The following is a 25,945-nucleotide window of genomic DNA, read 5'->3' on the forward strand; positions in this document are numbered from 1 at the left end:
GGATCTGAATTTTGAGCCGAATGGCGCGAAAACAACCAAGGACCAAGGCATCGTGAGCATCAAGTTGATTGAGTTTTCAATTTTGAGCTCATTTCAGCACTTAATTTGGTGATTTTACTGAATTAAACTGTCAATTAATTGAAATTCATGTATTAAAATGAAATATTTTGCCTCATTCATTCTTGTAGACTTTTGTTTTACCGTAAAATTTCCCTCCCGCAAGAATCCTGCTGCTCCTTGTTCTGCAACCGATTACCGACGCGCGTGTAACCGATTGTTTGGTGTCTAATTTTCCTAATTTTGCAGTTAAAGAGTTGATCTATCGATCTTTATTCGCAGAAACACACCTAAAGCTGATTTAAAAGCAAGCGAAAACACTGTAATCGGAGACAGCAGCAGTAAGAATTCTTGGCTAAAAAATTCTTTGACGCTGATTGGCTCAAATGTATCGTGTTGCGCGGGAGCTGCTAAGCATGTTTGCGGCAGCCAATCAGCGTTGAGGTTTTGAGCAAAAAATTCTTACTGCTGTCTCTGATTTAACGAGTGTTTTCACTCGCTTTTAAATCACTTAAAATCAACTGTTAATAAGTTTCTGTGATTCTAAATCGATCAACTACATAATTCTTTAGCTGCAAGTAGACATCAAACAATTGGTATTTTGCTCATCGGTATAGCAGGATACCAAAGACATTAAACATAAGGATTTGTATGGGAGGAAAAAGGAAAAATTCGGCGACTTTATATCAAATAGCGGCGTGTTAAAAATTCCATATTTTGTTTATTTAACAATCATTTTATTAAATGTTAGCCAAAACAACTATTAAGGCAAGTTTATTACAGCATTGATCACCGTTGTCCACGTTTGAGATTCACAATTATTCACAAATTGATACAAAATATTTGATCGATTCACAGCGAAATGCTTAAAAATAATTAGAGGGATTAACAACCCGGTCAGGTCAATTTGAGTATACTACACAACACAATTAATTAACAGAATATTAATCTCATTAATAAATAATTGGCACTTATAAGTTTAAGGCAAAAAGCGACTAGTTTGTTAGACATAATAGAAATTCCCCTGTTTGGCGAAGTTTTGTTTAGCTATTTCTTGGCAACAGTTGAATTCTTGGCACAGGCGGGCGTTGTTTTCTTGCAGAAATTTGATGTGGCGAAAAATCTGTTGGTTAGTGCCCGCAGGGACGTCTTCCCCGGCCAAGCATTTTTTGATCAAAACCTGCAGCTTTTCAGATTCATCTTGAACGAGATTTTTATTCAACGGCAAACTCGGCAGGTCCTGGTGCAGAGGCCAGGATTGAGAGCACGCTTCGCAGGCACAATCGAAAAGGTACTGAGAACGCAAATGCGTCTGCCGAGACTCCTTCGGGTGGACGGCAAAGTGGAAGCCGTAGTTGTCCAAGATTTCGGACCCTTTGGCGATGAACTTGATGGCTCTGAGGACGGCCGTGTTTCCGTGCGAGTGGCGCACCACGTTTGGGTCGCACGAGTGGTTCAAAAGGCTGAGGCAAGCGTAGGCGGCGGCTCCGATTTCCAAGCTCATCGGCACGTCGTTCTCCCGCTTCGAGAGGACGGTTTCGGATATTTCATGGGCGTTGCAAGGCAAGTTCTGCAGCAGTCTCAAAAGGAGTCCTCCAATAAGAGGCGATTCTAATTTCAGGCATTTCATCAGGCAAGCGGCCATGAGACTTCTTTTGAACAGATCAGACACGCTTCGGCACTCGGTGTTACCGATCAAGTGATAAATCGGCACGAATTCCAGCGAATTGTACTGCTTTTGTTCGTTAAATCCCAGGGTACGAGGATCTCCAGGAATATTCGCATCATTTTCAAGGAACCTGCACAAAAAATCCAGGCTGGTCATGGTCAGGATTCGGACGGCAAGAAGGGACATTTTGCCCATGTCCAGCTGCAGCAAGTTGGACATAATCTGGCATTCTTGGTGGTGGTATTTTCCGTTGGCACTTTCGAGACAAACTTCCCCACAGAACATGGCCTAAAATTATTTAATTAGAAATAAATAAATAAATAATCTTGTGATTTAAATTCTTACATTCACACAGTCAGGACAGGGGATGAGAGAGGCGCAGCGCTTCAGGCAGTATCCACAGTGGCTTGTCAGAAATTCAGGCAGAAGAATCCAAGAGTACGGCTCCTCGACAATTATCACATCACCTGATTTTGAGAGAAAATTGATTGAGATCAGAAATTTAATATCGTGAAGCACTCACCAGGTTCGATGTCTCTGCCTGCAGTAAGATGCCTGCCCATTTGGTGAGAGTACTCGATGTCCACACACTTGGAGGCGCAGAGGATTTCGCTGTGTGGTCCATACGACTTGCTCGGCAGCTCCGTTTCAGTTTTCTTCTCTTCAAGTCCGCGTTCCGCCTTTCTCAGGTTGTTGCATTCTCTAATCAAACTGGCAATGACCTTCCGCTGCTCCACACGTTTTTCCTCGTTCAAATCTGAAAGCTGCAGCTGCTTTTCGGCCTTTGCGAGGGTTTGAATGGCCTCTTTGAAGTCCCCGAGGGCCTTGTAGCATTCTCCCAGGCGGATCATCAGCTTGTATTTAGAGTTTTCGGGAAATTCCAGGCACAACGCTCGACGGACATCCAAGATGCATTCTGTGTACTTGTTCAGGGACTTCAAAACGGCAGACCGATTGCCGAAAGCCAAAGCCAGTGCTTTCGAGGAGGCGGGGGCGTAGAGGATGCTTTTTGTGTAAAGTTCCAGTGCTTCCAGATCTCGTTTCTTTTTGAATTTGTCATTGCCAGCTTCTCTCAGAGAGCACGAAATGGACTCGGACTTTTCTGCGTTGTTAGCAAAGCCATCAAACTGGAAAATATCATTCAAAAGAGGCTCTACGAACGAGTACCGCTCAGAGTCGGTGGACAGTGCTGCAAATTGTTTGGACGTCGTTTCCACCGTTCCCGCCGCCTTCAGTCTTGAGCAAATCGCGCCGAATATATTTTCAAAGTTTGTTTCCTTGGTGGTACCCATTGATCTGCGCAAAACTGCTCTTTTCTGTCTCTTTCTTAGACAGATTTAAGCAGACGTCTCAAGCACGGCCAACTCTCACCGATGTTTCGCATCCTTGTTTATCAATGTGTTTCGCCAGACATCCGCAAAGGCGCTATTGTCACGCGGCTAGGCCAATCAGAGAGCCTGTCGCTGTGAACTTTCGAAAGGGCGCCAAAGCAACACTTGCGCGCCAGCCAGCTGTCAGCTGATGAGCTGAAGATTGAAAAGGCGAGAATGAGGAATGAGCCAGACAAAACTGATATATAATTAACGGAAGAAAACAAACTTCACATCTGAAGACAAGGATCATACATAATAATTCATAATTCCATCTCGGATTTGGAGTTTCCCGAATTGTGGTAGGTTGGAAAAATCGTAAAATTAAAAAATCATTAGAGGAACATTAATATGATACATGCATAACCTCGATAATATTATTTTGTAAAAGCTAATGTTATGTTCTTAAACGAATTTTAAGTTCGAAATCATGCATTTTTTGAGAATTTCTTGCGATTTATGTAATAGAAAAAAAATTAATACCTCTCTTTGCTTACAGCTTCCTCAAAATCTAGATATTCGTGTCTGTAACACTCGCCAAACGCTATAGAAAAATGAGGCGGTCCAGTGCTCCTTCAGCTTTGCGTAACAAAAACCCAGCTTCAATTTTGCCGTCGTCTCGTCAGGAACTAAATAGGCCAAAAAATGTGCCCAAAATTCCCACAAGCATTGGTACATAAATTAGAGCCACAATTTTTTAATTTTTATTAAATCATTTAATGATTTTGCAGACGAACTTGACGATGGATCAATCGGTGGCTGTGATACCAATAAGCGCAGCGCCAGCAGAATTTTGAGATTGCTCGGAGGGAACGATGCCCCAGGAAATGGGAACTCTTCGTCTGCAAGGAACTTGCCACCTGCTGGAACAGTTCGAATTGATTGCAAAGATTCAGGCGCTGCGGTAGACGAGAAAAGGTTCAAAAGCCAACTATCCTGTTATTAATTTACATCAATGAAAAATTTTATAGAATATTTGAGGCTGTCTACAGAAAAATGCAAACAAAGAAGCACAAGACTTGGGAAGGAGACGGCACGGTCGAAGTTTCTGGCAGGAGTGTTGTGTTAAAGGTATTTAAGTGTGTCAGTCCTGCTGCGTTAATCGAATTAATTTAAATTTTGAAAGGATGAAAATGGAAAAGAAATGGGAAGAATCTCCAAGGTGAAGGATGATGTAGTGCTGGAAGAGGGTACGCAACTCGTGATTGGCGGGAAGGAAGTTGAGGTGATAAAAAACGAAATAATTATTTAATCTAAAGATATAAATTTAAATTAAATAATAATTGCAGTTCTTGGGGCTTTTGAGCAAAGTGGCAAGTGCGGTGCAGGAGAAAAGAAAGCCTGACGCAAGCTTTGCTCAAAACCAACCAGCTAGAAAAAGATTTCAATTGAACCGAGAAGACGACAAAAACGAAGAGTGGTATCTTGAAATGCCGAAGCCGAACCACAGCCATCAGGTACCGGAGGATGACGATAGTGACTCTTTCTTGTAAATTAATAAACTGTTAAAAACACAACATGAGGGCGGTGTTTCCTTTCAGTCCGCATTCAACCCCCATGGCCTTCCGATCAACACCGTCACGGTCGACGGCTTCTTGGCGAGACACTTGAGACCGCACCAAAGGGACGGCGTCACGTTCATGTTCCAGTGTTTGATGGGCATGACTGGCGATGAGCCAGGAAAATTCCACGGCTTGCTCCTGGCCGACGAAATGGGTCTCGGCAAAACCATCCAGTGCATCGCACTCATTTGGTAATAAATAATTTACGCTTAAACTACTCATTGTCAGTTATAAAAATTAATCCAAACAGGACTCTGATGAAGCAGAACGTTTATGGGCGAGACCCTGCCATCAGGCGCGTGCTGATCGTCACTCCAAGCTCTCTTGTTAAGAATTGGGACAGGGAAATCATCCACTGGCTCAAAATCCACCGGCTGCGAGTGTTCGTCGTCGGAGATGTAAGCTGCTCGGCTCGGTCTTACTTGTTTTTATTTTTTTAAATATTTAAATTAAATTACCCTCTTTTTGCCAAGTAAATTGAAAGAAATGAACGTTTTTCCAGCAAAAACTGAAAGATTACGGTACAACAAGGCAGGATCCTGTTGTTATTTGCTCGTACGAAGCGCTCGTGCGCAACATTGAGCGTGTCAGTCAGCTCCGTTGGGACTTGATGATTTGCGACGAGGCGCACAGGATCAAAAACCCAAACACAAAGACTTCCCAAGTGTGAACCATTTAATTAGAATAAAAAGTTGATTAATTTGAAATTTTAGGAGCTGCGGCGCGTTCCGTGCAAGCATAAAATCCTTTTGACCGGCAGCCCGTGCCAGAACAACATGATGGAATATTTTGAACTGTTGGACTTTGCAAATCCAGGAGTGCTTGGCACTAGGAAAGGTAAAATGACTTTTTCGGGAGCCAGTTTTCTTTCCATTTGATGAGATAGATCGGTCGATGCAGGTCAATTTTTATTTTACAGAAGTTTTTTACTCAACGAATAATAATTAAAAATTTACAAAGGCTGGAACTAATCCTTGTGGGGAATTACTTTTATTTAATTGACCCACAGATCAATTTTTATCTTTGAACTGTGTTTCAAAACCAACTTTCAGTTAAATTGAGTGAAAACTATTTTTAAAAATATTAAAAAAAAATCCTGTTCAGAATTTTCGGCGCAGTTTGCTGGCCCGATCGAGCGAAGCAACCTGGCCGACTGCAGCGAAGACGAGAAGGAGCTGGGCAAAGAGCGAAAGGAAGAATTGCTTAGATTGACTGCGCCCTTTGTGCTCGGCCGGCCCGCAGAAATCAACCTGAAGTACCTGCCACCAAAGCAAGACCTGATCGTTTTCTGTGCTCCCAGCCCCCTCCAGGTATAGGTATGCTCTAATTTGTATTGTACTAGTTTTTACCCTATAAATTATTTAGGAGGAGCTGTACAAATCAGCCTTGGGCTTTTTCTGGGGCGACGATGAAGTCTGGAGAGAAATGGACATTGCCACTGTGAACAGGAATGCGCTGGGCGCCATCACCAGCCTTCGGCAGGTCTGCAGCCACCCCAGCCTGCTCAAAGTCAGGCCTGACGACGCTGAAAATGACTTGGTACGTTTTAAAAGGGGAAATATCTGAGCTTAAAGACACCAAGTTTGATGAAATCGAAAATTTACAAACAATTTAACTCAGGGTCACGTCAGGTCCAGACCCTGAAGGTTAATTTTCACCTTCCTAGGTCCACCCTAGGCCCTCATGTTGTGTTTCTAAGCAAATGAAATGCGAAAATAATATTTTTGACGTACAAGAGGCGAATTAGAGTAAGTTTTAATTTTTCAAATTTGAATTACAGCAAAACTGTTGCAATTGCACTTTTGAAACTTGGTGAGCTTGTTCAGAATTTCACGGGCTACATTTCAGCCCTTTACCCCGAAAAAATCGGAGGAGGTTATCATCCCTTAATTTTTAATTTTCGAAAAAAGGTTGCGAAAGGTGACCTTGCCCTTCGACCTGCAAATTTTTTGTAAATTTAAAAGTTGTTCCGCATTGAAAACTAAGTTAGGCAGTGAAAATTTCAAGGCGATATTTTAACGCAATCAAGAGTTACATTCCATCATTCATTCACACAATCCAATTTTCGGATTTTTGTTAAAAGGGGAGGCTGCGGCAGTTCTTGCAGCAAGAGTTGCGGGAAGGAGAGGCCACCTGTGATTTCATCGAGATGTCTGGAAAACTGACGGTTGTTGCTGGCATTCTCGGCTTTTTGCACGAGGCGAATCGAGAAAAAATGCTGAGAAACCAAAAGGGGCAGACGGACCGAGTGCTCATCGTTTCCTATTTTGTTGAAGTAAATAATCAAATTATTTTTCCCCCTTTGTTTTCAAACTCTTTTATAGACCCTGAACGTGCTGCAGAAAATGTGTGAGCTGCAGCACTTCTCATTCAGCAGAATCGACGGACAGGTGCCTTCGAGGGACAGAATGAAAATCGTCACAGACTTCAACAACCCGAACTCGTCCACTTGTAACGCGTTTTACTCATTTCTCATTTTTATTTATCTTAATATTTCCTCTGCTTTGAATAGTTGTGATGCTGCTGAGCGCCAAAGCTGGAGGGACTGGTCTCAACCTAGACGGCGCCTCCAGAGTGATTCTCTTTGATTTGGACTGGAACCCAGCGAGCGACGCCCAGTCCCTCGCGAGGGTGTGGCGAGGCCGACAGAAGAGGCCAGTCATCACTTACAGGTGCGAATTAATCGAATTTAATTACGATTTTTTTAATTCAAGCTGGTTTTTGCAGACTCCTCACCTCTGGCAGCATCGAGGAAAAGATTTTCCAGCGGCAGATTCAGAAAACTGGAAACGATCTATCGAAAAACTCAAAATCCGGACTGAAATTTACCAAGCAGGAGCTCAAGGTGATAATTGGCACGATTTAAATAGGATTTAAATTTATGTATTATTCAGGATTTGTTTTCGTACACCCCTGAGAAGAGTGGAACAAACCTAACCCACTCGATCTTGAACTGTGATTGCGCTTGTGATGGCAAAAATGTTGCTTGGAATCAAAAGAATTTGCACAACGGTGACCAGGAAGACGACAAGCTTGAGTGTCGATTCCCTCACATCAATGAGTTGGCCCTGTGGAAGCACATTACCAGTGACAACTTTGAGCAGCAACTGCTTGATGTGAGTGAATAGCAGATAAAAAGATAAGCCCTCTTATTTTTAATCTTCCCGCATTTCAGGATCTCAACGTCACATTTGCTTCCGGGGTCATTACCTTCATTTTTGGTTCGGAGCTCCTTTTCCAGGGATAGATTAAGGAGGAAAGGACTGTTTTATTTTGAGTGCCAACGATTTTGTTGCTAATCAGTTGATCTGTGAAATAAAAATGGTTTATTTTGAATTAAAAGATTAAAAAAAATCGATTTTTTTCATAATTCTGAAACAAAAATTTTAAAATGAATTATTTCCGCTCTTTTGATCTTGCAATTTATATTTCTGAAAATAATACAGTATTTCAAATGGATGTAGACAATATAACAATAAAACTTATAAATTTAGAGTGTCCTCTGGGGTTCGTGCTTCGTGCGTGCCAAGAATTTTTTGAATAATTAATTCAGTTACAATAAAGTGATGACTCCTGAAATAACTTGGTTTCGCCCGTGGGACTAGAAATAAACAGATTATAGGTCTCGTGCGGCCATGCACTTTGCGGTTTTCCCTCTGCAATTCTGCATTCTTTCACGTGCGTCTTCACGTTTTTTAAGTCTGCACAGTGTGTGGGTAGATGGAATGACGAATTCGCGCACGTTCCCCCACTCCCGCCCGCTGGCGACTGCTGGCGACCCCAGCGCCTCCACGCGATTACTCTCTCAAACCATCTATTCATATTGTAAATTGTATGTCAGCTGCTGTTGCTTTCGAAAGGCTGCAAAACACTCGCTCGCTCACGTCTTTTGGGACTCGCTTCCCGGATTTCGAGTCTTCTTCCGTCGCACCGAATTTATTCCTCTACCCCACCGACATGTGGACTAGATGATACGCCCGTGAGGCCCTATTTGCTGTGATCAAGGTGAATTCAGGTCGCCCGCCCGCCCGCACGCCGAGCAGCCTTTATTGTAATCAGATTAGCAGGGCTGCAATTTGATCTGTCGTACACACACGGACCGATTGATTCACCCCCTTGTTGCGCGTCCTATGTATCATACTCTTTTATTGGGTGCTTTGCAGATACCTCGACGGCCGGATTATGGGATTACTTCTTTCAAAACTTTGGAACTTTTTTGGAAACGAAGGTGAGTCATTTTTATTATTAACCAAATTTTAATAATTATACGTATTATTGTAAATAATTTCATAATAAGCTCGTTTTTTTAGCTGCGTGGTCTTGTTTTCCAATTTTTTTTGTCGGGAATCCGAAAAACTGCGCTTTAATTGAATTTATTCATGAATTCCGTCGTGAGAATGAGGAAGAGAATGCGATCCGTGAATGAATGCAAGGTTTGTTTGCTCCACTTTAAGTGTGTCATGCTCCGCAGACGTTGACTTTCACTCGATCGCAAATTCGCTCCTCGGACTCGATATTTTCTATCTTTATTCCTACGCTGGCTGGCTGGCAAGAAAAATATTCCGTTCTGATTCGCACTTTGACTCGCCGTGTGCAGTTAAAAAAAAAGCACAGAGAGCACAGAGCACCTCTCAAGGGTAATCGGATAGTGTGCACACAATAATAATATGCCCGCCTGCCTGTCAGCAGCACACACACACATGCACACACATGACGCACTCGTTTGCAGCAGGCGGATCAAATTAATCTTGTTACGTGAGAGCAGTGCCACTTTTTTCGACACTCACTCTCTGAATCGCACTCACTTTGTGCAAACAACCAATTACATATAGTTCTAAATGTGGAGCAATCACCGCGAATAATGACAGCTTCCTCCTTCTCGCTCGCTAATTTTAGACGGCATTCAATTCGGAATTAATTGGAGCTTTTCAAAAGCTGGAATCAAGAAAGGGCGGGAAAAATCCTCTTTAATCATCTAAAAATTAGGAAAAAGCTATCAATTTGCCAGGTTACCGTTTAAATTTGTGGGAAAATCATTTAATGAAACAACGAACTTAACACGATTTATTTCGGGAATAATAGAGATCGAAATAAAGCGACGAACCGTTTCGTTTAAATGATTCCTTTTCTCTGTTTCTATTGAATTGGCCTCTGACTCTGAACTTGAAGGGGCGCCGTTATCAATTGTGTTGATTCATTGTTAAACAAATAAATTAATGCTGTGTTTCAGAACATAAAATCGTGATCGTCGGCTTGGACAATGCTGGCAAGACGACGATTCTCTACCAGTTCCTAATGAACGAGGTTAGTTGAAAATCGCGGCCTAGAGGCCGAGAGGGCAAGGTCACCGACTGCAAAAGTGTATGTAGTGATACGCCGTGTCGAAATCATTATCTTCAAGATAAAATACGGAGCAGCACGCGCTCGCTCGCTCTCTCAACGATTTCTCATCGCAAACCAAGCGCGAAAACAGCTGTTTCTTAATTTGGCTTTATTTTCGCAATAATTTTATAGTAGCTTTGTTTATTTTCTTGCTTGGCTAATTAATTAATTTCAAAGGTTTTTTATAGGGCTGTGAAATTTAGACTTTTTTCTGACTGAGCTTCCAATCGTTGCGTAACCTTCCAATGCAATTTTTTAGCCATTTTAACCACACTTTAAACCGTCTAAATTGACCCAAAGTGCATAATTTGGCTCCGCTAGTACAAATGATGGTCAATTTAAATTTTTTCTGCAAAGAGAATAAAAATTATGCTTTCTTTGTCAACGTTTTTAGTGGATTGGGACTCGAAGGGCCCCAATGGACTCCAATTGGGTCGATTCAAACACCGTTGAACGCGGAATTTAGTAGGGATTAATTTAATTTTTTGTTTGGCCCGATTGGAGCCATAGAGCCGGAGATATTAATTTTCGAAGTCCAAAAAACATGTTTTTTTACATTTTTCGTGATTGAGGACTCGTTGGGCGGACCCCAGGGGCCCGACGGGGCTTTGCTACCCTGCGTTTGAAAGCATATCGTATGGGCAGTTTGCATTAAATTAAATCGGGCCGAGATACTCAAGGTGGAAGGTCAAAAATTTAACCGAATGTTTGATCTAAAAACCCAAAAATGGTTTTAAAAATCAATTTACCTTCCTCTTAGACTTTCCCGAGAGTTTCAACCCGCTAGAGCTCACCCTGAGCTCAGGGTGAATTTTTTTGGATACAAAATCGTAGCCGAAAAACGTGTTTAAAGCCTCCAACAGATGGCGCCACCGTATTCTTTAAATTTAATTTTAAATTTCCTCCGCTGTGTTTTCAGACTCAATCCTTCCACTGTGAACTCTTCACTTAATTTGCTTCCTTTTGACGTGCTGAAAACCAAAATCGGTTCAGCCAATCGCCGTAGAATCGGGAAAAACTATTTTTTGAAATGTAAAATCTTTTCCAATGTTTCTACGGCGAATGGCTGGACTGATTTTGGTTTTCAGCACGTCAAAAGAAAGAAAATTAAGTGAAGAATGTACAGTAACAGGATTGAGTCTAAAATCGAAGCAGAATTGCCTTAAAATTAAATTTATTTCCAAAGTATACGGTGGCGTCATCTGTTGGTGGCTTCAAACACTAATGGCTTATATGCAACTGGTGAATTTTTATGTCTAAAAAAACGGTCGACTATTTCCCGTATAAAACAGTCTTATTTTCGCAGCCCTAAAATAAGTTATTTACTTTCGGTATTTTGTCGCGTCTTTAGCCTTTTTAACCCTGCTGGACACTAAGAACATAAATTGCGATTGGGCAGGTTGTCCACACGTCGCCGACGATCGGTTCGAACGTGGAGGAGGTGATGTGGAAGAACATCCACTTCATCATGTGGGACCTGGGCGGGCAGCAGAGTCTGCGCGCCGCCTGGAGCACCTACTACACCAACACAGAGTTTGTCATCCTGGTGGTGGACTCGACGGACCGCGAGCGGCTGGCTGTGACCCGCGAGGAACTCTATCGCATGCTGGCCAACGAGGAGCTGGCGTCCGCGGCCGTGCTCATCTTCGCCAACAAGCAGGACCTCAAGGGGTCGATGAGCGCCGCCGAGATCAGCAAGCAGCTCGACCTGACTTCGATTAAAAAGAACCAGTGGCACATACAGTCGTGTTGCGCCCTCACAGGAGAAGGGTACGAATTTTTCCATTTTGCACCTTAAAGACCACCTTTGACGAAGTATCTGAGCACACCAATCGATTCTTGAGGGTTGAATTAGGTTAGATTGATTTAATTTTTACGATTTTCCTGCGATGTGCGAAAATTCTTGCCACGCCCCCTTTATTTAAGTTCCTGGGAAACGCCTCATTTCAAAATTCTTGTGATTTTTAATTTAAATTGTAAAACTCAAGTTTTTCGGAGAACCACGCCCCCATTTTAAAATTTTCCGTGCATTCTGAGTCGAGTTTTGTTTATTTTCCCGCTCTTTGTGACACGTTCCGAACCTTCTTTCGTAATTTTCCTGAAATTCACGCCCCCAATACGAGATTCCCACGAGTTCTCATAATAAAATCGTTAAATGTTTTTCGTGCCACGCCTCTTTTTCAGTTTCCCGGACAACCACGCCCCCCATTCCAAAATTCCATCGATTTTTCTCTCAATTTTACGATTATCCCGAACTTTGAAACACGTGCCACGCCTCCTTTTTAAATGTTCCTAGGAACCACGCCCACATTTTCCGTAATATTTTAATCAGAGACCGTCCTTGATGATGTTTTTTCTGTCCAAAGAGTGCAGCCCGACGTGCGAATTTTTTTCCCGCCAAAAGAATATGAATGCGAGAAGTGCGCATGCGTCAGCTGGCTGGATCTAACAAAGAAGGCATTCTCTACAAGTGCTCAAACCAGCTCTGACGCATGCGCACTTCTTGCATTCACATTGTTATGGCGGGAAAAAAATTCTTCGTTGCGCTGGACATTTTGGTCAGCAAAAATATCCACTTTACCTAATTCGACCCTCAAGAATCGTTTGGTGAGCTCAGAAACTTCGTCAGACACAGTCTTTAAATAATAATACTCATGAATAACGTCTTTGCAGACTTTACCAAGGACTGGAGTGGATCTGTAGTCAACTGAAGAAAAAGTGAAGTGTTAAAACGAACTGGTGCTTTTTGCAGAGACATTTCCATTGTATGTGTGTGATCATCATTCCCCAAATAAATCCAAATATTTTATTCTGTAAATTCTCGCCAGCTTCTAAATTATTCTTGTTCATTTATTCAACGATTCAGACAAGAAGAAACAAGTAAATGGCTACCATTCCTGCGGCGGAGAGTATCAATGTCGAAACGAATCCGTACTTGAGGTAGTCCAAGAAGGTGAACTTGATGCGCAGCGTTTCGTAAGCCTTCTCCACCACAATCAGGTTGGCGACGCTGCCGAACAGGGTCAGGTTGCCCGCGATGGTGGCCACCCAGCCCAGGTAGAGCACCAGCGGCAGGTTGGGCGCGCACGGCGGCAGCTGGTCCAGCACCAGGATGGTCAGCGGCACGTTGCTGAAAACGTTCGAGCCAACCAGGATGAACGCGTACAGCAGGCCCAGGGACTTCATGTTGTCCAAAGGGTCGTTGGCCAGGCCTAGCTTCTTCCACACGTAGTTTGGCAAGTTTGTCTTGTTGAAACCTGAAATTTATTCAATTTTTCACATAATTCTAACACGCTTCCCTATATTTGCGTGTAAATAAATCGCCAAAAACAGGAATTTCGGCGTTAAATTTGGCCCATTGACGTCTTCCGGTGCCAAATGAAGATTTATGGAGTCAAAATTGCCTTCTTGCCATTGGGTTAATTTTAAAAAAATAAAAATCAGACGTAAAATTGACTTTTTGCGAATAGTTGTGGGGTTTTTTGGCCGGAGGGGGTGAACCTGGGCCGCTTTTAATTCATTCGACGCAGAATTTTACCACGAGTCCAACGAACATTGGATATCCACTCTATGCCTCATAGGAGCCGAGTTATTGATTTTTAAATTCCGAAAAACGTGATTAGGACATTACCAAATTTCGGTTTTTGGGTCCCAGCGGGGGCCTTGTGGGCCGAAGACCAATGATTCCGGCACCAATCGATGCCCCTCGGTTGGGCACGTTCCCCCATGTGCGGTTTTCCAAAATCAGACCATTTTTCAAATTGCTGCGATTTTTTAAAGGTCCGAATTTAAGAAATCAATAAAAAAAAAGATCAAAAAATTATTCCTCCCGAACCCGATTTTTCTCAGATATGACGCCTATCCATCTAGGATAGGTATCGAACAAATAACATTTTGTGGGATTTTAAAGATATTATATTGACCAGATTTTCTTTAAAGGAAAAATTAAGCGTTTTTTCGCGTGCTTTTTGACCAATTTTGGCTTCCAGTCGCTATATTTCGCGATTGGGAAAACAAATTCAAAACACCGAAAGGTAACTTGACGCAGAATTTATCTGGGAACATTTTGAGACCAATTATGAGCCAATCGGATCAAATTCCTAGGACAAGATACATTTTGAAGTTCAAAAAACATTTTTTTTTGACATTCTCCATAAAAATAAATGGGCATTTTTCCAAACGGGAACCCAAAATGGGTTTCAAACTGTTCCATCGCATTTTTAAGTCTAACTCCGGTCTGCATACACATTTTAAGCTATCTCTTTTCTTTAAAAAAAAAAAACTAAATTTGATTTTTTTTTGTGTTCCTTTCGGCACAGGCGAAAATGGTTTAATTTTTGTTAAAATTCGACGGGCTGTTGCATTTTAAGTTATAAGGCCTTAAATGGAAGGTCTCGCCAAGCCCTACCACCTGACCTACCCCAAAGACCTTTTTCAGGGTACCTTACCCTGAGATCGGTCCCAGAGCCACTTATCGCGATTTTTCCAACGCTTCGGGCACTTCAATTTATACAGATTATAAAAGACGATTTTAGAAGACTGCTTTTTACCTTTAAGCCAAACAAAAAATCCAAAGAACATGAGCAAGATGTTGAGGTCGACATTGGCGAGGGTGGCACTGCCATCGTTTCTGTTCAGCAAAGCGTCGAGAAAAACAAGAATCGCTCCTCCAGCCACAGGAACCAAACCTATAATACGAGAATTATCCTGTAAATAATATTTAAATAAGAATTTGGTCGAACCTAGATCAAATTTCATGTCGGGAGAGGAGATGACGAGCAGCGTCACAACAGAGACAAGGATGACCACCACAGCCAGTCTGAACGCGAGGCACGAGTTGGTCTGCTTCTCCTCCGTGACGCCCCTGTCATAATCGATCGCGGCTTCCTCAAAGGTCTGCAATTGACAAAAATTAAAATAAAAACTTTAAAAATTTAAATAATAACGGACGTGTTTTTCGCTGCGGAGGCAGATATCGTGGTATACCCAGAGTCCGATCACGTTGATGAAGCCGCACACCAGCGCCGGCGGCCCTAAGTGGAGCAGACAGGTACGCAAGTCCAGCCGGCTCTCTGCGTACAAGGCCGAGTCGGTTTTCGCCGCAATTAAAGCCATCTAAATTGGGCAACAGGTGTGTATTAATAACAGTCTGGTCAATGCCATATTATGCACCCACGTGCACGATTTTTTATATAAAAAATCTTCAAGCAGAGCTTTCCAGGCCAACAATTTGCTTTGAGACATGAGCAGCCGTTATTATTTAGTTTTACTCAATTAAAAATAATTAAAAAAAAGTATTTTCTGCACCTGCGGATTTCCAAAGACCGTGGTGACCGATCCGATGTTGGCGGAGGTGGCGATGGCCAGCAGCAGCACCTTGAGCTCAGTGGCGGGCCTGCGCATGTGGAGCCAGTGGCGGAGGAGGGCCGGAGTCAGCATCACGCAGGCCGCGTCGTTGGTGAAGAGCGCGGCCACCACCGAGGTGAGCAGAGACACGCGCGCCAGCAGCCCCAGCGTCGACAGGCCCGACGGCAGCAGCGAGTCCAGGAAGAGCAGCCGTTCGCGGCGGAAAAAGTGGCTCAGCAGCATCGTTCCCAAAAGTAGACATATTGTCTGCAATTAAATTGAATGTGTGGAAACAAATATTTTTATTTAAAAAAAAAAATCAAGTTGCTCAGGAATGACATTTTGGGTTTTTCAGGGTGTTTCCTGAGCGACCTGACGGCTTCCAGAAGGACAATTTACACATATTCTGAAAGCTCTTAACTTGGCCGTTTCAACGGTGTGCAGATCATACAAATCGAACCAACACAGAGCCCATCAGGTGTCGTTAAAGTGGCTAAAAAATGGAATTTAAGGAAAAATCGGAAAAGTCCTATTTTTGAACCCTTGACCATCTGTATCTCACAAACTAAGAGCTGTACCATTCTGAAATTTTCTAGGCACTTTTTTCAACATTTTATCTCATGCTTAAAAAAATAAAAAATGCAAATTTTTTAATTATTTAAAAAAATAAAAACAAATTCGAAAATTACTCAAGCTTGGGAAATTCCAAAATATGTGGTTTAAATTTAAAAGTTGTAGGCTGTCTAACTGGGCCTCTTTTGACACTAAATTTAATGTTATATCATCATTAAAACTCGTGATATTATCCTTCTTGTGAACTCCGAGAGGCCCGTTTCTCCAGATTTTCGGTAAAAATTCCAAAATTCCGACAGTTTTTCTACCTGGATGTGCGAGCGTTCGCCTAGGATTGCGAAGGTTTCGTCCTGGCTGAGCACGCCACTGAGCACCATGAGCAGGGCGCCGAGCAGCACCGCGGCCGGCGCGCCCAGTGGCATCAATTTGAAGCGGAAGAGCACGAACGGCAGCGTGACGAGGAAGGCGGCCACCCCCAGACCGACCTGCAGCGCCGGCGCCACCTCGAAGGTGCTCGCCTTCAGGTGCTCCTTCGCCAGGGCCCATTCCTCGCACGCCGAGGTCGTGTTTCCGGGCGCCAGATACGGCCCTAGAAATAGAAAAAATAAAAATGACACACTTTTGCGAAATAAGTTGAGAAATAAACGCTTTAATTAACGACATGAAATATATTCTTGGAAATGTGATTTACGCTGTTCAGCAGGCTCCACGAGCTGGATTTAATCTCCTGCTGCGTCTTGGCTTGGAGTCAAAATGCGCAAAATACCATTGAGCGTCGGAAATACCGCATTGCACTAGTTTTAACAAAGTCGGGAATTTGTTTTTTCTTCAGGATTAATGTTCTAATTCACGATTATGATCCATTTGGAATATATTTAAACAATATTTCCACTTTGAGCGAGTCTTATATTGACAAATAAATGGCTAACGCACGTACAACTAAAATGAATTTGCTTCCGAGCAAAATAAAAGCAATAAATTTTGTTTGTCTCACCAACAAAATCCTCGAGAATTTGCTCCTGCATTCTGCTTTTGCTTCCTTCCTGCGCTGGCACCGACTGCGACTGGAGCAGAGGCCAAACTTAGCATCTTCTGCTCCAGCGAGTGACTCCCACACTCTGGAGATTTGCACCTGTCGCTGCTGAAATAGGCGTGCAAAACAAAAGACTTGGCTGCCGGGCCGGGTCAATTGGCCCGGAGCAAACAAATTATATATGTGCATGCGCCGGGGACTGGAAAGAGCGCGCGGCGGCGGTGATAAATCTTATTCAATGATACGAACTTTGTTGAAATATTCACGCTTTTTATTGGTAAGAAGGAGAGAAAAAATTGCCGTCCTTACAGTTTAGGCCTTGAGATATATAATTTCTTTCAGTTTCAAGTTTTACAATATATGTATTATGGTGCGAGTATCACAAGTGGACGCCACATTGAATTTCTTGTTTTAACACGTATTTCTCGAGAATTGACTTGTTTGTGGTGTATTTGTGTCAGTTTACAGTATCGTTTATTTAACATTCAGTAGCATTTAGGCGGTACGACATTTACTACACAGGTGCTGCGATCGTTCAAGTAGTAATTCGAATTTCATTTTTCACTGTACCAACCGATTCCTGAGCGTAGAATTAGGCTTGACAGCCAAATTCGACACGACGCGCCGAAAATGGAGGTTTCTATCGATTTGTAAGAGCAGAAACGCATTGAAAATCGGAGAAAAGCAGCAAGAATTCTTTGCCCGAAAAATCCTCCACGCTGATTGGCTGACAATGCGCATGTCAGTATCTCCTGCGCAATATTCATTGTGTATGCCGTTGCTAGGCAACCGCGGGAGTTGTTGACATGCGCACTGCGTGCAGCCAATCAGCGTCGAGGATTTTTTGAGCAAAGAATTCCCCGATTTGCATGGTTCTATTCGCAATTAAAATCAACTTGAAATTAAATTCTGCGATTTTAAATCAACAGGTGACGTTTTTAGAATGCTTGTCTCTCTTTGGAGAGCTCTTTTTCAGAATTCTCACAAAGTAACGGTTTTTGCCGTATTTCAGAACGTCGTGACGTATTCTCAGGTGAGTTATTCGGATGCCTGACCTGATTCAAACCTCAGGAACCAATTTGCACTGTCAAAACTGATATTCCAGCGTTACTTTTATTTAAAAAGAAGTAAAGTGCGCCTCAAAATAGATGTGTTCATACAAAATGAGAAACATTTCTGCTAATTCTCGCAAGTTCCGGGTAACTTTTAAGTTTCTGTACAAAAACTCCAAAGTAAAAAATTAAAAAGAAAAAAAACACGATAAAGAGGACTATATCATTGTACTATATAAAAATCTGCGTAAAATATACATTTCAAGTCAGAGGAGACACGAACAAGGGACATTAATTGCTATGCAAATTGCACACGTCTAATTCATATCTATGCGCCTCGTAAATTATGTACCAGCGTTGGTTGGTTGGTTGGTTTTAATTGACAATTTTGTCACTGGTTAATTGAGCTGTTGATAGTAACGAAACAAAGCAGCAGTACATAATACATTCTTGCCACCCGTGACCTAGAAATTTAATTTCTGCATCCAAGCGGAAGAGAAAGATAAAAAATAGTAAGAGTGTGTGTGCAAGAGTTACTCGTCCGTATCCTTTCTTTGTTTAACCTGATAGAAATTGATTCAGCACTTGATCCTCGGGGTGGGCAGCAGCGGCCGGCGGGGCGCCCCCTGGACGGAGGCCCGTCTGGAGGGCGGCCCCGACTTGGGCACTGCCGGCCCCGGCGGCCCCGGAGGTGCGGGGGGTGCCGGCGGTGCGGCGGCCTCGCGGAAATTGTGCGGCGTCTGCAGCAGCGGCGGCCTCTTCTCCCCTGGCAAGGGCAAAAGGGCCCGCCGGGGGTGCGGCAGCAGCGAGGGCCGCGGCGGCGCGGGCGCCAGCAGCGGCATCGGGGGCATCGGAGGCGGCGGCGGGATCGGAGGGGCGCCGCCGCCGCCGTTCGCGGCTGGTGGCTTCGGCGGGGGCGGCGGCTGGAACGTGAAAGGCGTGGGCAGCAGCGGGGGCCGTTTGGCCGGCGGCTCGTCCCAGTTGGGCCTGTCCGAAATCAGGGGCCGCTTGCACGGCGGAGACAGCAGCAGGGGCCGCTTGTTACTCGACGGACCCGCCGGGCCCGGCGGGGTCGGGGGCGGAGGCGGCCCGAGCAGCACCTTGCGAGGCGTGCCTGCGACCAGAATGTGCCGAATTAGTTAGGTGTGTCATCGGAATTCGGCTCAACTCACCCCGGGGACTCGGAGAGGGGTCCCTGGAAGACATTTACACCCTTCCGCAACCCGTCTCTCTGCAGGATTTTCGAGTTAACAGCTGGGAAAGAGCCCAGGTTCCTTGTTTTGGTTGGTGCGCTGCGAATGGGAATGGGGTTGCTAAAAAATAACCAGATTGCGGTGCAGTTTTTTACTGGCAATCGGTGATAATTTTGATCGAAATTCTTTGCATTCATTTTGGATTTTTTTCGAGCTTGCTGGGTTAAATCCAATATTTTAAATTAAATATCTTATTTAAAAGTGATGGAAGTTCATACCAGGCAATATCAGCTTGCAGTATTCTTTTAAATAGTTTAAATAAATAATTTTATACCGGTTATTATTTGTATCATTTTGCCAGCAGCTGTAAAACCTAAAAAGCGAATGAAGTTTAAGTAAAGGAGAATAATTTTATCTAACTGAGAACTATAATTACATGCTTTCATCCACTCAAAACTTTCTCTTTATTTTAAATTATTTTTATATACTATGAATTTATATTTTAAAAATGATAAAATATCAAAAAATTGAGGTTCTGATTTATAATCCTTTCTCTCCTTTCCTATACCCAACAGAATTTCGGCCTGGCTCTTCATTTTGATTGGTCCTTTCGAGCTCACTCAGAAATAAACTGCCACTCCCACCGCCTAGTCACATGACCTAATCATTGCAAAGTCGTCATTTCGTTTGTTTTTTGTTTACAGTCGGATCGTTGATATCATAATTAGTGTCCTAGTGTTTTGAAGAATCAAGAATCGTAAGATTTAATTTTTAGTTTTCTTAAAAAACAATGCAACCCTATCTCCGTGAAACGCACTAGACAAATTTACTAAAAAAATAATTCTTTCAGGTTGTGGTAGCAGCGATGACTGGCAGGGGCTCTCGGAAGGGCGGCAAGCCGGGCATGAAGCAGTCAAGCCCGGACGCCAAGAAAGCCGAGGTGCCGAGTTCGCCGCTGGCTTCCTCGTCCGCCCTGTCCACGTCGTCCGGCTCTCCGGACAACAAGGAGGCGGCCCTGTCGTTCCCCTTGGTCAAGATCAGCGACAACTCCAAAACCCTGCCCAGATACACATTAGGTTCATAATTTTGATATTCGTCTCGATTCGGTGGAAGTTATTTGATTGTAATTTTTTTTTACAGTTTTGGCGCGGACTGAAAAGGAGGGTGTGACCATGGACGACTTGGACACCTTGCAGCTCGAGCTGGAGGTGCTGTTGTCTGCCGCGGCTGTCCGCATCAGAGCTCTGAAAGGAGAGGTCGGCGCCCTAGAGCAACCCGACACGGAGAAAAAGGACAAAAAGTCTCGCTCCGCCAAACCTGTACGATTATTCCGAAGAATCGTCGATTATTTTTAATTTGGAATCCTCAGGTGAAAAAATCCGGCTGTAAACTGAAGGAAGAGGTACCAAGCAAGAAGTTGAGGGAGTCGACCGGCAAGGCACTCGAAGTGCAAAGCCCGCTGCCCATCAAGTTCACCAAAGTCAAAAATCCGCCTGCCACTTTGACCCCGACAAATGTTAGACCATTCAATAGAAATGAATGCGATTGTGCAATTTTGAACAGTTCACAGTGCCAGACATCGACTTCGACACTCCACCGAAGATGGAGGTGCTGTTGCCCGACCCGAAAAACGACGTGCCCAACAAGTTCTGGTCCTCCGTCGAGCCATACTGTTCCGAGATCTCAACTGCTGACATTCAGGTATAAAATCCTAAATTAAGAGCTCCAATTTTTCTAATTTCGCAACAGGTGTTGAAAGACCTGATCGCGGTGAACGAGAACCAAGCAACGAACCTGACGATTCCTCCTCTCGGCAAACACTACTCCAGCGTGTGGATGGACGAAGAGGTCATGCAAGACTCAAACTCGACCGGAAAATCAAAATGCGGACACAATGAGGTGCTGCTCCGAAAAGCAGAGAAGCTCAGGTGAATTTCAAGGTTGGCCATTAGTTTATTTTATTTCTGATAATTTTGCAATTAAAGTGGGCGTGCCGCGGCCCCTGGACCTCTCACTCAAAGGTTGGTCAGCGCCTTTCTTTCGGAGGACACGTCACTGCCGACAAAGCTGGAATCTGGCAAAGGTATGATTCTTCAACTGGGAATTTTCTTAAAGGCTAAACATGGACTTTTTCCGGAAAATCGAAACACAATAAACAAATTACGTGCAGAAAATTTCAAGTTTTTGAGATATGGAGGGTCAAAGGTCGAAAAAAGGGTATTTTTTGGAGTTCAGGTATTAAAAATCGAACCCTCAGAAAATGCTTCAGTTCGCCCCTGAGATCAGACAAGACAAGTAGAAATGGAAACCTGGCGTCAGGGTAGCCTTCAGGCGTTTGATTTCCTTAAATTCCCATTTTTAGTTGCCACTTTAACGACGGCTTTAATTGTTTGACGTCGAAACAATCGAAGAGTGGCCCGTAACTGATAATGAGGGAATACAATATGGCTGTGCACCACGCCCCCTAGGAGCAGCAAGCTATGTCTGCGCCGCCATATTATATTCCCTCGGTTACGCCCCCTCTTCAGCTGTTTCGACGCCAAATATTTCGGTTTCACGCACATCAAAAGATCAGAATATGTGCTTTTCGACCCTTCAGAGGCCTTCAGTGTGCTCAGGAAATGCCCTGAAAACGCATTATTTTGCTTTTTCAGACGACAGTGCCATGCTGAAGGCTCTGAGCAATGGTCTCTCGTTGTCCGGCGCAGCCTCTCTGGAGTCCCGAATGCGCAAGGAGCTCATAGGCTTGGAAATTTTCGACCCTAATGCGCTTCAGAACGAACAAGATGACGAGATCCTGGAGGAGTTGAAGTCGAGCCAGGAAGAACTGCGGCGCGTCACCGAACACAACGTCAAAGCTCTGCAGCGCCTTCTGCACTGCGCCACAGAGGAAATGGGACGCCAGGAGCTGCGCCGCAAACTCAACCAGGTCGACGCTCAGGTGAGATTTTTCCCTGATCCTTCGAAAGGCTCCGATTTAATTTAAAAACCTTCTCTGATGTTGCAGTTGGTGGAATTCCACAAAAAGGTAGTGTCCAACAAGATCAAGAAGAAGGTGATGTCGAAGAAGGAGCAGGAGCCCATCTGGAAGCTGCTCAAGGACCGAGACGCTTTGATCAAACAACTCGACGGAGTCCCTGCCAGGACCAAGTAGACCAGTTTTCTGCCATTTTTCTGTTAAATTGTTCTATCTTGCATCATTTGTTTCCTCGCCAATGCTGATGGCAGTTCAAACGTTTATTTTTAAGTGTACAAAATAGATCTAGACCAAAACATGTGTGTTTTATGATTAATTAAGAATAAACATCGTATATTTATATTAAAAGATGGCACGTTTTATTCATTTAAATCCTTACAAAAATATATAACATTTTTTTAGCTTTTACATTTAGGCAGAAAAGGCTTGCAGTCCGGTGATGGCCCTGCCGAGAATCAGGGCATGGATGTCGTGTGTGCCTTCGTAGGTGTTTACCGCCTCTAGATTCATCACGTGTCTGATGATGTGATATTCATCAGAGATTCCGTTTCCTCCCAGCATGTCCCTGGCGACGCGGGCCATCTCCAACGCCTTGCCACAAGAGTTTCTCTTGATCAAGGAAATCATCTCCGGAGTGACCCTGAATTACAAAAAAACATTTCTAAGATAAAAGGCAATAATTATTGAATAACTCACAAGCCCTGGTCCTTGAGGCGGCCCACTTGGATGCACGACTGCAACCCGATCGAGATTTCAGTCAGCATGTCTGCCATTTTTTTCTGCATCAGCTGGTTGGCCGCCAGCGGCCGCTGGAACTGTTTGCGCTCCAATGTGTACTGACGAGCAGCGGCCAGGCAAAACTCGGCCGCTCCCAGCGCGCCCCACGCGATGCCGTAGCGAGCGTTGTTCAAGCAGCCAAACGGACCCTGAGGACACAATTATTATTAGAGGCATTCGGCAACTGTCTGTAGAGGTGGCGAAATAGATAAAAAGACGGGGCCGAAAAAACCGCAAATAAACGCCAAATAAAATAAGCTTTCCCGTAACGAAACGCTTTGATTGCTCAGATTTAGCGCCGAAATGCGCAACTTTTTACCTTAAGCCCCGCAACATTGGGCAGCAAGTTCTCTTCTGGCACAGGCACCTGATCCATAAGAATCATTCCAGTGACTGAAGCACGCAACGAAAACTTTCCTTCGATCTTGGGCGTGGAGAGCCCCTCGAATCCCCTTTCAACAATAAATCCCCTTATTTGACCGTCGTCACACTTTGCCCACACAACGCAAACGTCAGCAATTGGCGAGTTGGTGATCCTGAAAAATAAAAATGAATAAACTTCTAGGTTTTATTTTTTGTGTTTGAATCAAACCAAGTTTTGCTGCCGCTGAGGTGGTAGACCTTTGCCTCTTTGTCGTATTTGGCCCTGGTTTCCATGCCTGCCGGGTCGCTTCCGTGGTTCGGCTCCGTCAGCCCGAAACAGCCGACCAACTCTCCTTTAGCTGGTAAAAAATTAGTAAATGGAATCTATCGAGATCTCGACGTGTACCTAGTTTAGGGATGAACCTTTGCTTTTGCTCCTCGGTGCCGTAGGCGTAGATGGGATGCATGACCAGCGAGGACTGCACACTCATGGCAGAGCGGTAGCCACTGTCCACCCGTTCGATTTCTCTGGCCAAAAGACCGTAGGCCACCGACGAAACGCCAGCGCAGCCGTAGCCTTTGATTGTGGCGCCCAAAACGCCAATGGAGCCCAGCTCACTCATAATCTCCCGATCAAATACTAACAAATAAATACAAAAATATTTATTAACAATAAGAGAGGATCTTCATTTAATTACCTTCATTGCGGTTGGCCATCAATACTCGGGGCATTAGTTTTTCCTGGCAGTAAGTTTTGAAGGAATCGCGCACAATAATTTCTTCCTCCGTCAGCTGCGAGTTTAAATTTAATGCATCTTCCCAGTTGAACTTCGCTATTAAATTAACAAAATCTTAATTGATTCTAACATAATAAAAAAATATTAAAACCTTTTGCTGGCGTGGCAAGGCATGTTGAAAATTTCCGCAAGGACAAAGACTGATCTGTCAATCAAAAGGTAATTTAAATTAATTTCTTCCATGACTTGTTATGTAACTATGTATTTACCTAAAGAGACTGCCCTGTAAAGACTATTTCTGAGCCGAAGAAGAGCCCTCGAAGCCATTTTCGACCTCAATTCAAGTCGTCACTGCTGATTAAAAGGGCAGGAGTAGCAAATTGCGGGTGCACGGGGTACAACCTTGAACCCCTTTCACTGTTTGCAATAATAAAAGGTTGCTATGCAAAACAGTTTGAAGACAATACAGCAAAGATGCATATAATTATAATTTTCCAACCTTTTCGCTCCGAGGTTTTATATTGGTGTAAGCGCACGACTCGATCGGAGATTCGCAAAACAGTCAAAATATTTTTATCCTTTTCGTTTTCTCGGTTTTCTCCGTCGCCGTACGTGTTGTTCCAGATTCAGATGAGAAGAAGGGGTGTGGTAGCGCTGCGACCAATCACGACGCTGATTCGCACTTGCAGTGCAAAATTCGAATGGATCCGGAGGGAAAGGAGCGTGCAATCCTCTTTCAACGCCTTATTATGTCATCAAATGAGTCAGTGTTCTAAAGGATAATTATATTATTGCATTCACTTATTCAGCCCTTCACTTTTATCAATTGCATTATCTCCAATTTTTCAATTTAAAAGGGCAGCAATGAAAGTTGTTTGCAATATGAAAGGGAATTATCTGGAATTTTATTGCGATTAAAATGCACCATCGCAGTCTGGAGTCTGGGATTTCACACAGCAGCAAGAATTCTTTGCTCGAAAATCCTCTCGATGCTGATTGGCTGACGCATCACAACTATGAGTCACGCGGAATGTCCGGCCAATCAGCGTCGAGGATTTTTCAAACTTAAGAATTCTTGCTGCTGTATTCAATTTGCATGATTTTATTCGCAATTAAATCACTTTTAATGGGTTTCTGCGACCATAAAGCGAATGAACAACTCTTTAACTACAAATGGACACTAAACAAGCGCTTGGTAGCAGAACTAAAGGGGTTCTTATAGGTGGAAAAATGCGAAAAATTCGTTCGGTGACTTTATCTCTTTGTGTTTGAGGTCTTAACAAAAAAACCCATAAATATTAGGCTGCGCACAGGAGCGTTTCCAAACGCAATCTTCCGCAATCTTTACACTCAGCATTATTGAAAACCGGTGTGACCGGTGTAAAATGCTGCGCGTAATTGCCTCGCGTACTTTTATTTATTTATTTAAAATGTTATCACACGACACGTTGGCAAAACGAACAGTTCTCGTAATATAATTTATACATTCCATTTGAAATTTCAATATCCGACAATTTTTTTATCAGAATGATATCGTGGCTGCGAATTCACACCTCGAGAAAACGAGGAAGAATAAAAGTGGTGTTGAGTTGAGTTATGAAACGAGAAATGGAGTGTTCGTGCGAGGAACGAGAGCAAGTTAAGGCGTGGTCAGCAGCAAAAAAAAATATATCTGTCGAAGGGAGTTGTCCCTTTTACAAATCTGGCTACGTTTGTGTATCGGACCGTACCGTGTGTGCGTTTAATTGTCAAGGCCACGCACTCTTTTGCGTGAAAAGCAGCAGGCCGATCCGACCTACCGACAAACTCTCAAGGATTTCTGCTTGCCTCTTGTGACAATAATCTCACGCATCT

The 25,945-nt window shown here is 43.6% G+C and overlaps 7 protein-coding genes across 9 annotated transcripts; 3 read left to right on the forward strand and 4 right to left on the reverse strand.

The window, feature by feature from the left end:
- Nucleotides 1-758: 758 nt before the first annotated feature.
- On the reverse strand, nucleotides 759-3,134 carry LOC135940182 (SET and MYND domain-containing protein 4-like). The gene is made up of 3 exons (XM_065484971.1): nucleotides 2,250-3,134; nucleotides 2,072-2,193; nucleotides 759-2,014 (listed from the first exon to the last, which is right to left on the reverse strand). Exons 1-3 carry the CDS (start codon nucleotides 3,016-3,018, stop codon nucleotides 1,061-1,063), a joined length of 1,845 nt encoding a protein of 614 aa, XP_065341043.1. The 5' UTR covers nucleotides 3,019-3,134; the 3' UTR covers nucleotides 759-1,060.
- Nucleotides 3,135-3,243: 109 nt separating this feature from the next.
- LOC135940395 (DNA repair and recombination protein RAD54B-like) lies at nucleotides 3,244-8,000 on the forward strand. Its single transcript, XM_065485264.1, has 18 exons — nucleotides 3,244-3,398; nucleotides 3,596-3,768; nucleotides 3,828-4,014; nucleotides 4,068-4,167; nucleotides 4,223-4,321; nucleotides 4,386-4,553; nucleotides 4,638-4,849; nucleotides 4,909-5,056; nucleotides 5,161-5,322; nucleotides 5,372-5,495; nucleotides 5,763-5,968; nucleotides 6,024-6,197; nucleotides 6,742-6,933; nucleotides 6,983-7,109; nucleotides 7,171-7,330; nucleotides 7,386-7,503; nucleotides 7,553-7,774; nucleotides 7,834-8,000. Exons 2-18 carry the CDS (start codon nucleotides 3,651-3,653, stop codon nucleotides 7,903-7,905), a joined length of 2,589 nt encoding a protein of 862 aa, XP_065341336.1. The 5' UTR covers nucleotides 3,244-3,398; nucleotides 3,596-3,650; the 3' UTR covers nucleotides 7,906-8,000.
- Nucleotides 8,001-8,498: 498 nt separating this feature from the next.
- Arl5 (ADP-ribosylation factor-like 5) lies at nucleotides 8,499-12,858 on the forward strand. Its single transcript, XM_065487031.1, has 5 exons — nucleotides 8,499-8,663; nucleotides 8,822-8,886; nucleotides 9,889-9,962; nucleotides 11,440-11,810; nucleotides 12,714-12,858. The coding sequence occupies exons 2-5, from the start codon at nucleotides 8,841-8,843 to the stop codon at nucleotides 12,760-12,762; spliced, it is 540 nt and encodes a 179-aa protein (XP_065343103.1). The 5' UTR covers nucleotides 8,499-8,663; nucleotides 8,822-8,840; the 3' UTR covers nucleotides 12,763-12,858.
- Nucleotides 12,859-12,880: 22 nt separating this feature from the next.
- Nucleotides 12,881-17,087, reverse strand: LOC135941467 (putative transporter arsB). The gene is made up of 7 exons (XM_065487024.1): nucleotides 16,954-17,087; nucleotides 16,268-16,548; nucleotides 15,348-15,653; nucleotides 14,991-15,155; nucleotides 14,783-14,936; nucleotides 14,591-14,728; nucleotides 12,881-13,297 (listed from the first exon to the last, which is right to left on the reverse strand). Exons 1-7 carry the CDS (start codon nucleotides 16,982-16,984, stop codon nucleotides 12,903-12,905), a joined length of 1,470 nt encoding a protein of 489 aa, XP_065343096.1. The 5' UTR covers nucleotides 16,985-17,087; the 3' UTR covers nucleotides 12,881-12,902.
- A 154-nt stretch (nucleotides 17,088-17,241) lies between these two features.
- Nucleotides 17,242-19,526, reverse strand: LOC135941470 (uncharacterized). The gene is made up of 2 exons (XM_065487030.1): nucleotides 19,217-19,526; nucleotides 17,242-19,158 (listed from the first exon to the last, which is right to left on the reverse strand). The coding sequence occupies exons 1-2, from the start codon at nucleotides 19,248-19,250 to the stop codon at nucleotides 18,623-18,625; spliced, it is 570 nt and encodes a 189-aa protein (XP_065343102.1). The 5' UTR covers nucleotides 19,251-19,526; the 3' UTR covers nucleotides 17,242-18,622.
- Nucleotides 19,527-19,868: 342 nt separating this feature from the next.
- Nucleotides 19,869-22,557, forward strand: Ada3 (transcriptional adaptor 3). The gene is made up of 9 exons (XM_065487025.1): nucleotides 19,869-19,994; nucleotides 20,088-20,313; nucleotides 20,378-20,556; nucleotides 20,607-20,753; nucleotides 20,801-20,938; nucleotides 20,987-21,165; nucleotides 21,223-21,320; nucleotides 21,892-22,178; nucleotides 22,245-22,557. The coding sequence occupies exons 2-9, from the start codon at nucleotides 20,103-20,105 to the stop codon at nucleotides 22,389-22,391; spliced, it is 1,386 nt and encodes a 461-aa protein (XP_065343097.1). The 5' UTR covers nucleotides 19,869-19,994; nucleotides 20,088-20,102; the 3' UTR covers nucleotides 22,392-22,557.
- Nucleotides 22,549-24,713, reverse strand: LOC135941469 (glutaryl-CoA dehydrogenase, mitochondrial). Of its 3 annotated transcripts, none has more exons than XM_065487027.1 (9): nucleotides 24,591-24,713; nucleotides 24,361-24,508; nucleotides 24,243-24,296; nucleotides 24,053-24,187; nucleotides 23,761-23,994; nucleotides 23,584-23,713; nucleotides 23,311-23,527; nucleotides 22,911-23,140; nucleotides 22,549-22,854 (listed from the first exon to the last, which is right to left on the reverse strand). In XM_065487027.1, exons 2-9 carry the CDS (start codon nucleotides 24,416-24,418, stop codon nucleotides 22,626-22,628), a joined length of 1,287 nt encoding a protein of 428 aa, XP_065343099.1. In that variant the 5' UTR covers nucleotides 24,419-24,508; nucleotides 24,591-24,713; the 3' UTR covers nucleotides 22,549-22,625. The 3 variants fall into 3 exon arrangements, with proteins under 3 accessions (XP_065343099.1, XP_065343100.1, XP_065343101.1); XM_065487028.1 differs by having other exon boundaries at nucleotides 24,361-24,445; nucleotides 24,591-24,697; XM_065487029.1 differs by having other exon boundaries at nucleotides 24,361-24,442; nucleotides 24,591-24,688.
- Nucleotides 24,714-25,945: the final 1,232 nt, after the last annotated feature.

The sequence above is a fragment of the Cloeon dipterum genome, chromosome 3, assembly GCF_949628265.1.
Source record: "Cloeon dipterum chromosome 3, ieCloDipt1.1, whole genome shotgun sequence".
Classification (NCBI taxonomy): Eukaryota; Metazoa; Arthropoda; class Insecta; order Ephemeroptera; family Baetidae; genus Cloeon; species Cloeon dipterum.

What these genes read in the sequence shown, in the direction of transcription:
- LOC135940182 (XM_065484971.1), bottom strand. Translation starts at nt 3,018, where the DNA reads ATGGGTACCACCAAGGAAACAAACTTTGAAAATATATTCGGCGCGATT. An exon ending in AGGCAGAGACATCGAACCTG is followed by an intron (nt 2,194 to 2,249) that starts GTGAGTGCTTCA and finishes TCTCAAAATCAG; the next exon opens with GTGATGTGATAATTGTCGAG. An exon ending in CCTGTCCTGACTGTGTGAAT is followed by an intron (nt 2,015 to 2,071) that starts GTAAGAATTTAA and finishes AAATAATTTTAG; the next exon opens with GCCATGTTCTGTGGGGAAGT.
- LOC135940395 (XM_065485264.1), top strand. Translation starts at nt 3,651, where the DNA reads ATGAGGCGGTCCAGTGCTCCTTCAGCTTTGCGTAACAAAAACCCAGCT. An exon ending in CAGTGCATCGCACTCATTTG is followed by an intron (nt 4,850 to 4,908) that starts GTAATAAATAAT and finishes TAATCCAAACAG; the next exon opens with GACTCTGATGAAGCAGAACG. An exon ending in TTACCAAGCAGGAGCTCAAG is followed by an intron (nt 7,504 to 7,552) that starts GTGATAATTGGC and finishes TGTATTATTCAG; the next exon opens with GATTTGTTTTCGTACACCCC.
- Arl5 (XM_065487031.1), top strand. Translation starts at nt 8,841, where the DNA reads ATGGGATTACTTCTTTCAAAACTTTGGAACTTTTTTGGAAACGAAG. An exon ending in ACCAGTTCCTAATGAACGAG is followed by an intron (nt 9,963 to 11,439) that starts GTTAGTTGAAAA and finishes GCGATTGGGCAG; the next exon opens with GTTGTCCACACGTCGCCGAC. An exon ending in TGCGCCCTCACAGGAGAAGG is followed by an intron (nt 11,811 to 12,713) that starts GTACGAATTTTT and finishes ACGTCTTTGCAG; the next exon opens with ACTTTACCAAGGACTGGAGT.
- LOC135941467 (XM_065487024.1), bottom strand. Translation starts at nt 16,984, where the DNA reads ATGCAGGAGCAAATTCTCGAGGATTTTGTTG. An exon ending in AATTCTCGAGGATTTTGTTG is followed by an intron (nt 16,549 to 16,953) that starts GTGAGACAAACA and finishes TTCTATTTCTAG; the next exon opens with GGCCGTATCTGGCGCCCGGA. An exon ending in CGACATGAAATTTGATCTAG is followed by an intron (nt 14,729 to 14,782) that starts GTTCGACCAAAT and finishes CTCGTATTATAG; the next exon opens with GTTTGGTTCCTGTGGCTGGA.
- LOC135941470 (XM_065487030.1), bottom strand. Translation starts at nt 19,250, where the DNA reads ATGTCTTCCAGGGACCCCTCTCCGAGTCCCCGGG. An exon ending in CCCCTCTCCGAGTCCCCGGG is followed by an intron (nt 19,159 to 19,216) that starts GTGAGTTGAGCC and finishes TTCTGGTCGCAG; the next exon opens with GCACGCCTCGCAAGGTGCTG.
- Ada3 (XM_065487025.1), top strand. Translation starts at nt 20,103, where the DNA reads ATGACTGGCAGGGGCTCTCGGAAGGGCGGCAAGCCGGGCATGAAGCAG. An exon ending in CCTGCCCAGATACACATTAG is followed by an intron (nt 20,314 to 20,377) that starts GTTCATAATTTT and finishes TTTTTTTTACAG; the next exon opens with TTTTGGCGCGGACTGAAAAG. An exon ending in AAAGCTGGAATCTGGCAAAG is followed by an intron (nt 21,321 to 21,891) that starts GTATGATTCTTC and finishes TTGCTTTTTCAG; the next exon opens with ACGACAGTGCCATGCTGAAG.
- LOC135941469 (XM_065487027.1), bottom strand. Translation starts at nt 24,418, where the DNA reads ATGGCTTCGAGGGCTCTTCTTCGGCTCAGAAATAGTCTTTACAGGGCA. An exon ending in CCAATGTTGCGGGGCTTAAG is followed by an intron (nt 23,141 to 23,310) that starts GTAAAAAGTTGC and finishes TTGTGTCCTCAG; the next exon opens with GGTCCGTTTGGCTGCTTGAA. An exon ending in CGCCTCAAGGACCAGGGCTT is followed by an intron (nt 22,855 to 22,910) that starts GTGAGTTATTCA and finishes TTTGTAATTCAG; the next exon opens with GGTCACTCCGGAGATGATTT.